The 12,486-nt window shown below is 34.0% G+C and overlaps 1 protein-coding gene across 1 annotated transcript; it reads right to left on the reverse strand.

Moving 5' to 3' along the window:
• Positions 1-456: 456 nt before the first annotated feature.
• LOC134844808 (uncharacterized) lies at positions 457-9,725 on the reverse strand. The gene is made up of 3 exons (XM_063861622.1): positions 8,710-9,725; positions 1,062-1,110; positions 457-495 (listed from the first exon to the last, which is right to left on the reverse strand). Exons 1-3 carry the CDS (start codon positions 9,723-9,725, stop codon positions 457-459), a joined length of 1,104 nt encoding a protein of 367 aa, XP_063717692.1.
• Positions 9,726-12,486: the final 2,761 nt, after the last annotated feature.

Genomic DNA, 12,486 nt, shown 5'->3' on the forward strand with positions numbered 1-12,486 from the left:
TCAGCTAATCAGAATCGAGAATTTTGCATGCAGCGCGTACATAAACTCGCCGGCCATCAGTATTTTTGGAGGACACATTTTTTTATAAACTCGCCGGCGATGCAGACACTTTTGGTGATCAGTTCATTTGGAATTTGGGGAGGGTGAGCTCGGAAATCAAGTAGGTTGCTTTTTTAAAAACCGACGAGATTCCCTTAAAGTTTCTCTCCATTTTCTTTCTCTCACGCAAACATCAGAGATCGCACGTTGAAAACAGTTTTTTCAACCAAATTAACTGCTTACTCAATTTTGTCACACAACATATTCTTTACTCGTAAACATAAGTTTAATTTTCCATTCACGGAAAAACTTCATAAGTTGTTGTTCGAGATGTGTGGTATACGACTAAAGGCATTTTTTTTCATAATGCAGGCTTTTTGGAACAAAACTACCGAAACTTCAAAAATCAAATTTGTTTCATTTCATCTCAGACAAGCTCTTTGTTTGCAAGTCTGGCTGCAACAAAAGGGAACTCGATTTGATATTTGCAGTATTTGGCGGAAAATTGAATTCCCCTTTCGGAATCTCTGAAGCAAATTGGCAACAGATTTCAGATCTGCTTGAGTTGCTTTTAAATGCCTTCTTTCGGGGACAAAAAGTTGGTGTTGGTATACGTTTACTTACATGTACAGAAAAAGCACTTCGAAACGTTTCAGGCGACACAAAGTCTTTCCTTATTCATAAAAACAGACAAGTCTAATCCAAAAGTGATGTAATTTAAGTTAAACTCAAAACAAACGACGTAATTTTAAATGAAGGCAGAATAGAATGACTAGTTTGGGTTTGGGTCTTTCGGGTGGCATATAGTACCATCAAATATTGAATTTAATGGCAGAAAAACTGTTTTTGAAAATATCAATTAAGGCAGACAAGTATTGAAGTTTTATTTGATTATTGGTATGTTTTTTGAGGCATATCTGTTTGTTTTTATTTCTTGTGCCGCCTATGTTTCAAAGCAAATTCAAAAGCGTGAACAATTCCACAAGTATAATTTCAGTTGGTATTTTTCTTAGTTTACTTACTTGGCAAAGTTGTCCGAAGCGTGACTTTTCCTCTTGTGAGATGTCTGATCTAAACAATGAAAACCAAAATGATGACGTAAGCAAAAACATTATTGGAGTGAAACACACACACTTCAAAAACTACAGGATCAGAATGTTAATCAGTTTGATAATAGAACTTACTTATATAGTTCAAAGTAAAGTTGACATATAGCCACTCCACAAAATTTTAAAGCCAGAAAATATACGCTGGCAGATGAGGAAATTGCAGAGAAACTTTTGATCGGAGCTATTTTTGCAAAAATCAATCTCAAAAGTCTGATTGTTTTAGGAGAAAAAACTTTTAGCGTGTGGTGCGAGCTGACCGGATTCAGTTTATTACCTTCACTAAAAAAACATTTATCGCATGTTTTGGATCAACCGCACAATCTACTTCTCTAAGTGGCCTTCCGTAGAATGTCTTCTCCGAGCCATTATTAATTCTAAAAACTGATTAAGTATGATTATGTTTTTCGAACAAAACGCAAAAAAAAATTGGTTTTCCCAATAATTCGAATATTGTCAATGACCTTAAATAATGTATTTTCAATCGATTTTCTTTAACAAAATTTAATTTTGTATCAATCTAGGGTACACTCACAGTTATTTTCTGAAAAATTCATGCTTTTTGTCCCCTAACTCAATTGGCGGGGGGGGGGGGGGAGGCGAAATGTACGGTTGATCCTTTATTTTGAGTTTTTCATTCAGTTATTCCTACCCCCTCTAAATAATGAAAAGTCAAGATCAAAATTTTTGTTGAAAATTTAGACTGATATTATTGAAAAATACTGGTTATCAAAATGGAGCAGGCGAAAACGAAGCGATTTTAAGCAAACTTAGCTTCAATCAGGTCGTTTTTCCTGTTTTTCTTTTGCCGCTTTCTTTTCTTAATTTCACAAGCAGGAATATATATTCGTTCTGAACTGCCATTTATTTCCCATTTTTGCAGTTGTTCGATTCGATTAAAGGCTCTGTATATCAGTTTTATTTTGCGTTTCGTATTAATATCGACCGGATTTTGTTAGAAAAAAAAACATTTTTTTATCATACAAGGGGATTTTATCGAAAAGACCCGTTATCCCTTCATTTTTGCTACCAGTGTATAATACAAATTATTTGACCTCATCTGAATTCTATATGAGGTACCTGAACAATTTCTAAGACGGATTTAATCTCGATTACACGTTAATAGCGCGAAACACATCGCGCGTTAATTGGCCCAAAAAGGCAAAAATGGCAATATTTAAATCCGCATAATTTTACGAAAATTAATCACAGGTGAAAAATCTCTTCAAATTTAAGCTCAGGACTACAATAGTTTTCGAACGATATGCAAAAGTTTTGTCAAAAATGGCTAGTTAAAAAGTCGAAATTCGTCTGAAGAACAAAAACAACCACCCCGAGCACAAATATTTCGTTATTTTCGTTACGCAAGTCGGAACATTAAGGCTAATCACACTGACAAATATGAATTGAGATTAACTTCAGCATGAGAAATTATGTAGATTAAATTGAGATCGATACAGTTTTTACAAAGTACGTTGATTAAACAGAAAAATTAGTATCGATTAGGATCAGTTTTAAATCTATTTAAGTTGATCTTAATCCTGAGCTGAAAAATTGATCCAAAACGATTTTAAATTGCTTAAATCATTTTTTAACCTTTTTTTAAATCAAATTTTGGAATAAGGAAAAACGACTAAAAAGGTTTAATACGCGTCGGTAACATAACCGTTAATGTCACTAATATATTTACGCCAACATATTAATGATAAATTACAAAAAGCTTACCCGTCAAAATTGCCCATCAAATCATCGGGAAGAAAAAATGAATGTTTCATCAAGGTTAGAAAACTTTCATGCTCAGATTGAGATTGAACGGCATGTAATTATTCATGTGGCTTATAAACCATAGTAAATTTTCATTTTTTCTTACATCCATTTATTTCCCATCTACGGAAAAAAAAACTGTTGATCGATTTCATAGATATTTTTTTGTGAATCGAAAAAATTAGTAGTGGCTTTTGGGAACTTTTTTTTATCCAGATCAAGTTTTTCAATAACTTAAGCGTTTTTTTTGAAAACTAAACTGTTTTGATTAAATTAATGCACGAAATGCCAGTGTGATACCTTGGATGTTTCTTCAGTCGCTTCGTTGACTTGTTGGGATCTGCGCATTCGGGCGAAATGGTTCGGTTTGTGGCACCCTTTGCACATCTTACCCATCGCTGGACAATTACGTAGATGTCTTTCCACAAAGGATTTGCCGCATCTTGTACATTTTTTCTGATCTGCCCGGTTGTTGGGGTTACTCTTCGCGTACCATGTTTTTCGTTTAAATGGCTCTCTGGTAGATCTCCATGATGGGTTCTTGTTTTATTTTTATTTGTGATCCCATTCGATTAGACCTCCTGCACCTGCAGTGTTTGTGTATGACTTCTGGGATGCTTGTGCCGTCTATTTGCTTTGTTCAAGCTTTATCGCTCTTTTTAAAACTTCATCCGGGGGAAAAGTTTCGAACGTCAATGAATCCTGTAGAGCTGCACTTTTCATTCTGGAAATGAATAGGTCCTGAACTAATTCATCTTCTAATGTGCCTAGCTCCGCCTTTGCTGCTTGTGCAGTTAAAGCAGCATGAAATGATTCCAGCGTCTTGCCTGATTCTTGTGTTCTTGTGAGTAGATGTCTTTCGTACGTTATACTTAACGTACGAGTAGATGTCTTTCGTACGTTATATCTTTCGTACGTTATACTTTTCGTTTTTTCAAATGCGATTTTTGCTAGAGCCACCAAATCTCTAAAATCTAGTTTTGACACTTCTGTGTGAGGATTTTTCTGGACAAATCTTTTTTCCCCTCCGTTCCTAAGGCAAGGAATAGCCTCGAGGCGATGCGTTTCCGGACTTCGTTGTAGAACACGTTGTGTCCCACTTTTGGTCCACGCTCCTTTCTTTCTTCGTTTTCCAACACGACTTTGTCCCTTAGTGATCTGTCCCTCGCTTCCCGATCCGTAGTAGCTTGTTCAGTTTCGTTTTGTCTAGGTGTCTCTGGCCGTGGCATTGGTTCTTCTATGACTGGTTTTGGGTCCTCAAGCAACACTTCCGGATTCACGTTCTCTTTTACTGTAACAGCTAGGAGAAATTGGTCCAACCAGATTTTAAAATTCCATGGTGGCTCTGAATTTGCCGAGGTCCAAAACACAGGAATTCTCTTGTCTTTGCGATTATTTTGGGACAAAAATCCTGCTGGCTGCGCCATGTGATACCTCGATGTCCAGACTTTGTAAGTATAACAAAAGATAGATCTCAAAGTTTTTAATTCACTTGAAACCGTATTTTATGTTTTCTGTTTTAACGCTCTTTTCTAGATAACTGAGCTCCATAGCGTAGTACGGTAACCTGCTCTTTTTATGTGCAGATTTAGGTCGACAGATACTGACCTTGAAATAGTACTAAACCTATAAATACATACATACATAACATAGTCACTCCCTCAAGGTTAATGTAATGTGGTTGCAGCTGCAGCTACTATACCACAGCCAGGTAAACATATAGTATGTTCAATGTTGCACGTTCGAAGGTTCTTTTCCGTGCTATAAATAGGGTTAACGGCCTGTAATTGCTAATATAAAGTACCTTTTTCTCTAATTTTCTTCATAAAGAATAGACAGCGACTTTGGTGAAAGACCTGGGAACTGAGGAAAAATTGCAGGGTTTTTTCTACTCCGATTTTAGATATTTCAAACCAAACTAAACCGACACTAAAATCTAAATAATCTGATTGAGTGTCGCCAGAAAGTGATTTGATTTTTTTTTATATTTATTTTTGTAAAAAAACTACAGCAAAACTGACAAATTCGAATTTTTGAATTTTACTTCATTTTAGCTTTTATTAATAATTTCGTACAACTTTTCAACTAGCTCACACAAGCTAAAAAAAACAAACCAAAATTCAGAGAACAAATTTAGAATGCATGCTTGATCTTTTTTCTTCAACGTACGGATATCGTTGTTTAAAACTGATCGAATAGCTTTTCATTCACTTGTTTTCTGACGCAAACTTTGCAACCATAAATATTGGTCAAACGAGCTAGAGTGATTTACCACAATGAAGTACAGTGCTGATTTAAATTAACCGGACAAAACGTGTTAAACTTGAAAAAAAAATGCAAACCGTTTAAAAATTGTTTTTAAATAAAAAATTGGTATTTTATATAGTAAAAACGACCTTTTTTGTCTATCAAGCAAAAATAAATTAATTTATACAATGTTTTGGAGAATATACCCTTCTTAAAGTTTATTGGGCTACGTAAGGGGCTCACTTTGATATAATTATGGCTGTGATCGAATGGGTACTTTTGGCGTAATTTTTAATTAACTAAGAAAAGCCAAAATGACTCATTTTTGGGGTAAAATTTTGGGCCCGAATTTCGCAAAACAAATTACACCATAATAATTCTGCTAAAATTTTAAGCAAGTTTTGTCCTCATAATTTTTCTCCTAAACTCAACCCAATTTGAGAAAAACGCGTTTTAAATTTCAAGTTTAACACGTTTTGTCCGGTTAATTTAAATCAGCACTGTACTTTCAGACGTCATTTGAGCTCCAATAAACATCGTCGACGACGATGGAATATTTCTGTTATTTTGGAAAATCATCTGCTGCTTGCAAAACAAACCGCAGCTGATCTTGTTTTAATGGAAAACTATATTTTAATGGAAAATAGTTCGTGAGAATTTGGTTCGTGCTCACCATACCCTACAAAAGTCTCGCAACTAGATCAAAATTCTATATGAACAATCTGAATAGTTCTTTTTGTTCCGACTTTCGCAACGAAAGTAACGGAATATTTGTGCTCGGGGTGGGTTTTTCTTCAGACAAATTTCGACTTTTTAACCAGTCATTTTTGACGAAAATTTTTTTATATCATTCGAAAGCTATTGTTGTCCTGAGCTTAAATTTGAAAAACAATTTCACCTGTGATCATTTTTTGTAAAGTTATGGTAGTTAAAGTTTGCCATTTTGCCCATTTCGGCCACTTTGGGACATTTAACGCGCGATATGTTTCGCGCTATTAACGCGTAAGCGAGATTTAATCAGTCTTAAAAATCGTTCAAAATTGGTTCAAGGAAGATTATATGCCATATATGATTTGTTAATAGGAGCAAAATCTATCACTTTGTCCTTAATATGGCGTGTGGGCAGATATTTTCACAAAAAAAATCTCAAATTTTTTTGTTGTTATTGCTCCATAGACCTTACAAGGCAGTTAGAACATTCAGGACGTGTTTATTTTTCTGTTTAAAAATGCTTTTTATTTCTTTTCTTATAATATAAGTAACTAATTTTTAATTTTTTGATATTTTCGACTTAAACTGAAACAAGACTAATCGTATCAGGGCTAAGCCCTGAATGTTCCGACTGCCTTTAAAAGTTTATGGAGCAGTAATAACCTTAAAAAAATTAAATGTAATATTAAAGTTTGAAACTTTTTATGAAAATCATCACCCCGCACGCTATATAAAGTACCCGCACTGACAAAAAAGGATTAGGATCGATTTTAGTATGAAAAAAAGTACGTTGATTAAATTCAGATCGATTTTAGTAGGAAAAAAGTTCGTTGATTATTTTTAGATCGATTTTAGTATGAAACAAGTACGAAGATAAAACGAAAAAGATGACGATTGATTTGGATCGATTTAAAATCGATTCAAATTGATCTTAAATCCAGCTAAAAAAAATTAATCCGAATCGATTTTAAATCAATTTAAATGCATTTTTCCAGTCTGATTTTGTTTTTAATTTTAAGGGGATTAAAACGGATTTAAATCGATTTATATCGATTTTTTTTGAGATTTATCAGTTTTGAAATTCTATTGCATTTATTCATTGCCTATCATTTTTCGTTTTACATCCATAGCGTATTGTAACATAAAAAAAACCAAATAAAAAGACCAAAATATCGATAAAATTCTCTGATTTTCTTGCATATTTTGAGTTCAAAAACTGATCTATATTGACCCTTTTCTTGATTCGTTTTATAAGTTTTGCCAAAAATCTGATTCATTTTCTTATCTTTCTATGATATAATTGCATATTAACGATATCAAATTTTAATTCTTGTTTGTTTCAAAGGATTTTGCAAAATCTGTTTTACAACAAATTTCTATAATTTCATTGCTTTTTTTCGTGCTTGAAAATGATTTATGTGGATACTTTTATTGAATTCTATAATATCTGGCACGAGTGTTTACATTTAAAAATCGAGAATAAAAATTTCCAACAATTTTTCAAAGGGTATGTTTTTTTTCGCCTAGTTAGCAAAAAAATCTATTTTAGTGCGTCGGAAAATCCATCGAAATCGATATATTTCGATTTTTTAGACACTTAAATCGATTTAAATTTTCAAAAAGATCAATTTAAATTGATTTAAAATGGGTTTAAGTGAGATTCTGATGGATTTAAGTGAGATTCGGATGGGTTGTAGTGAGTCAGAAAATCAATCGAAATCGATTTGAATCGATTTTTTAGACACTTAAATCGATTTAAAATTTTCAAAAAGATCGATTTAAATCGATTTAAAATCCATTTAAGTTCGTAAAATGTACATGGTTAATCGGTTTGGATCGATTTAAAATCAATTTAAAATCAATTTAAATCGACCGGAGACCATTTCTGTCAGTGCGGGTACAAAAGGATAGATTTCGCTCCTTGTAACAAATTAATTAATGGAAATAAGCTACTTTCAACCAATTTGGAACAATTTCTAAGATAGATTAAACCTCGCTTATGCGTTAATAGCGCGAAATATGTCGCGCGTTATTTGTCCCAAATTGGCCAAAATGGCAATCTTTAAACCCCCATAACTATACAAAAAATAATCACAGGTGAAATATCTTGCCAAGTTTAAACTCAGGACAACAATACCTTTTAAATGATATAAAAAATATCGTCTGAAATGGCTAGTTAAAAAGTTGGAATTTGCCTGAAAAAAACCACCCCGAGCACAAATATTCCGGTACTTTCGTATCGAAAGTCTGAACAAAAACATCAAACTTTGATAAGATTCGTCACTGCTCATGAAAATAAAAAATAGCAAAAAAACTGTTCAAATCAACCAAAAATCCTCTAAAGAAAGACTTTTTCTACAAAAGTTTGAAATAGGACCTTAATGGTAGGTAGAGTTTGGCCTATCAGACTTCACATGGGAACGAATAATTGCAAGGCAACTCTATTTTTTATTTGCTAGACTACTTGCTACGAAACTTAAAAGGCGTTGGCTGTCTGAACATTTGAATTTGAAAACAAGCTATTAGTCTAGCATATTTACTGTCTAATCGAGCTTAAAAGTGATTAGCCAGAAAAGATAAGATATCGTAAAAATCAATGATGTAAAACTTTATGACACCTGCCTTTTTATGAACACATTTTTGGCGCCATTGTTAAAAAATTCAGACAATAAATTTAAGTATGAGGTGATTAAAACAGTGATACGTAACGTAATAATAAATGCTTATTCGTAATATCAATTACGAATACGACATTTATGATTACGTATCACTGTTGCAAACACCTCATACTTAAATCATAACATCATAAATAGTCAATTCTATAAGTAGAAACATTAATCACTCGGGGCTGAATATTTTCGTCACAAACACTTTCATGAATCGTTCGCATTCGGCTACCAGTTCGTTCAGGTACCCGTTTGAGCTGAAGCTTGAACTCCAAGAACTTTCAGAGTCGGATAGAGTTCGCCTCTTTGGCTTATAAGCCCAATGATGACTGTTTGATTCCTCGGGGTCGGAGTCGCAGCTGCTTTTAGGGGAAAATAGAGGCGAGAAAACGTCACCTGACAGCTCACGAGGAGTCGTCGGTAAAATAGAAGTCAACGCAGTGCCGTCGTGATACTCGGCACTTTCGAATTTACCCGAACGCGAGCTTCCGACTCCGCTGTCGGCGGCGCCTCCAAATTGCGTTCCGATTGCGTCCTTAGGCTCAGAGGAGACCGAAGTTATACTTGACCGACGTGACCCGTCGTGTTCGAGGCTCGAAGCGGCGTCTTCTGGATGTTTTGGAAAAATTGGTTCATCAGGAGTTGTGGGGAGGTCCAGGGTCAAGGTAAATTTCAAAGTTTGGTTCTGGTCGCCGGATAAATTAAGACTGCGGTTCAGACTATTTTCTGGTGAAATATTTGCATTTAAAGAAATTCTGTCGCCGTGAACTGTTTCGGAGTCTGTGGCTGGATTGGAGTCGTGGAAAACATCATCCGGCAGGTTTGGGAAGTCGAGACCCAGCTTGGCACTGCACACACATTTCGGGTCTCGGTTTTCTGCATTGCATTTGTGATATGACTTTTTGTGGTATGTCATCAAATCAGGTTCTGTCAAACGGTTCCGACTTGGAGTCAACGTTTCTAGAGTTCCTCCGTCCGCTCGTAAGGAACTGGATAAAAAACTAGAGGCGGAGTAATCTTCTGTGAAAGTGAGAGATGATTGGTCCAGAAGGTAATCGTGATCTGGGTCGTCAGATGGGCCTGGGTTTTGGAGAGAGTTCATTTTATGAAGATGCGATGACGAAGTCATAGTGTTGTTTTCCGAAGGGGCGTTTGAGGACGAAGCTCTTCTCAGAGGAGGCTTAACTGACATTTTAGTTGACATTAACTTACTTTTTACCAGTAAATAGTTTCATTTTCTGCAACACTATGATGTTTCAACGAATAGTTGTACTAACAAATACCGAAACAAGTTTCTTTGAATATTCCTGATATAAGTTTTTGAAGATAAACTCCAATTAGTGGGCGAGAGAAAAGGTAAATGGTGATTGAAAATTTGTGACGCTCAGTTTGAGTTGGGAAGGATGGGAAGGATGGAATTAATTTTTGTTATTTCTGCTGACGTAACTTAAGGACTAAAAGCGCATTAAGCAGTCAGAAAAGCGCGAACTTCTGAAAATCAATTATAACATTTGAAAATAAAAACACCTTTTAATTTTGAAATTTAACTGACGATACAGCCAATAATTTATCAGGAGTAAAATTGAAACCTTGAAATGAATCTACGAAGTAGAGAAACTATAATGGATAGGGGCGAATTTTCTCAAAATGTTAAGGTCGAGTTTTTGGCTTCTGCAAAAGTTCAAGTTCGGTACATACATTTTTTGCAATATATCCGTTTTTTTTACTGACTGTTGAATCAATATTGAGACTGTATTTTTATAATGTTTTATCTGCAAAGACCATCTGTTGTCGATTTGAGATCCAGTAATTTAACCAGAGTCTAATTTATTTCCTACTTTTTAATATACCATGGTGCTAACAAGTAATTCATAAGCTAAAAATGGCGGCGCAGTTTTATGCAACTGAAGATGCTTCGATGGTTGAAATCACAAAGTAAAATACAAGGGAAAAGTTTTCGCATTCAAAGAATAGAATTACTGGAAACTGCACTTTTCACTTTTCAGCTTTTCATTCACTTGTTTTCTGACGCAAACTTTGCAACCATAAATATTGGTCAAACGAGCTAGAGTGATTTACCACAATGAAGTACAGTGCTGATTTAAATTAACCGGACAAAACGTGTTAAACTTGAAAAAAAAATGCAAACCGTTTAAAAATTGTTTTTAAATAAAAAATTGGTATTTTATATAGTAAAAACGACCTTTTTTGTCTATCAAGCAAAAATAAATTAATTTATACAATGTTTTGGAGAATATACCCTTCTTAAAGTTTATTGGGCTACGTAAGGGGCTCACTTTGATATAATTATGGCTGTGATCGAATGGGTACTTTTGGCGTAATTTTTAATTAACTAAGAAAAGCCAAAATGACTCATTTTTGGGGTAAAATTTTGGGCCCGAATTTCGCAAAACAAATTACACCATAATAATTCTGCTGAAATTTTAAGCAAGTGTTGTCCTCATAATTTTTCTCCTAAACTCAACCCAATTTGAGAAAAACGCGTTTTAAATTTCAAGTTTAACACGTTTTGTCCGGTTAATTTAAATCAGCACTGTACTTTCAGACGTCATTTGAGCTCCAATAAACATCGTCGACGACGATGGAATATTTCTGTTATTTTGGAAAATCATCTGCTGCTTGCAAAACAAACCGCAGCTGATCTTGTTTTAATGGAAAACTATATTTTAATGGAAAATAGTTCGTGAGAATTTGGTTCGTGCTCACCATACCCTACAAAAGTCTCGCAACTAGATCAAAATTCTATATGAACAATCTGAATAGTTCTTTTTGTTCCGACTTTCGCAACGAAAGTAACGGAATATTTGTGCTCGGGGTGGGTTTTTCTTCAGACAAATTTCGACTTTTTAACCAGTCATTTTTGACGAAAATTTTTTTATATCATTCGAAAGCTATTGTTGTCCTGAGCTTAAATTTGAAAAACAATTTCACCTGTGATCATTTTTTGTAAAGTTATGGTAGTTAAAGTTTGCCATTTTGCCCATTTCGGCCACTTTGGGACATTTAACGCGCGATATGTTTCGCGCTATTAACGCGTAAGCGAGATTTAATCAGTCTTAAAAATCGTTCAAAATTGGTTCAAGGAAGATTATATGCCATATATGATTTGTTAATAGGAGCAAAATCTATCACTTTGTCCTTAATATGGCGTGTGGGCAGATATTTTCACAAAAAAATCTCAAATTTTTTTGTTGTTATTGCTCCATAGACCTTACAAGGCAGTTAGAACATTCAGGACGTGTTTATTTTTCTGTTTAAAAATGCTTTTTATTTCTTTTCTTATAATATAAGTAACTAATTTTTAATTTTTTGATATTTTCGACTTAAACTAAAACAAGACTAATCGTATCAGGGCTAAGCCCTGAATGTTCCGACTGCCTTTAAAAGTTTATGGAGCAGTAATAACCTTAAAAAAATTAAATGTAAAATTAAAGTTTGAAACTTTTTATGAAAATCATCACCCCGCACGCTATATAAAGTACCCGCACTGACAAAAAAGGATTAGGATCGATTTTAGTATGAAAAAAAGTACGTTGATTAAATTCAGATCGATTTTAGTAGGAAAAAAGTTCGTTGATTATTTTTAGATCGATTTTAGTATGAAACAAGTACGAAGATAAAACGAAAAAGATGACGATTGATTTGGATCGGTTTAAAATCGATTCAAATTGATCTTAAATCCAGCTAAAAAAAATTAATCCGAATCGATTTTAAATCAATTTAAATGCATTTTTCCAGTCTGATTTTGTTTTTAATTTTAAGGGGATTAAAACGGATTTAAATCGATTTATATCGATTTTTTTTGAGATTTATCAGTTTTGAAATTCTATTGCATTTATTCATTGCCTATCATTTTTCGTTTTACATCCATAGCGTATTGTAACATAAAAAAAACCAAATAAAAAGACCAAAATATCGATAAAATTCTCTGA

Source organism: Symsagittifera roscoffensis, chromosome 4 (assembly GCF_963678635.1).
Source record: "Symsagittifera roscoffensis chromosome 4, txSymRosc1.1, whole genome shotgun sequence".
In the NCBI taxonomy this organism is placed as follows: Eukaryota; Metazoa; Xenacoelomorpha; order Acoela; family Convolutidae; genus Symsagittifera; species Symsagittifera roscoffensis.

Bases quoted from the DNA above. Each gene is read 5' to 3' on its own strand.
- LOC134844808 (XM_063861622.1), bottom strand. From the start codon at position 9,725: ATGTCAGTTAAGCCTCCTCTGAGAAGAGCTTCGTCCTCAAACGCCCCT. The intron at 1,111-8,709 runs GTGATTAATGTT...TTCATTGTTTAG, and splicing joins ACGAAAATATTCAGCCCCGA to ATCAGACATCTCACAAGAGG. The intron at 496-1,061 runs GTAAGTAAACTA...CTTTTGTTGCAG, and splicing joins GCTTCGGACAACTTTGCCAA to CCAGACTTGCAAACAAAGAG.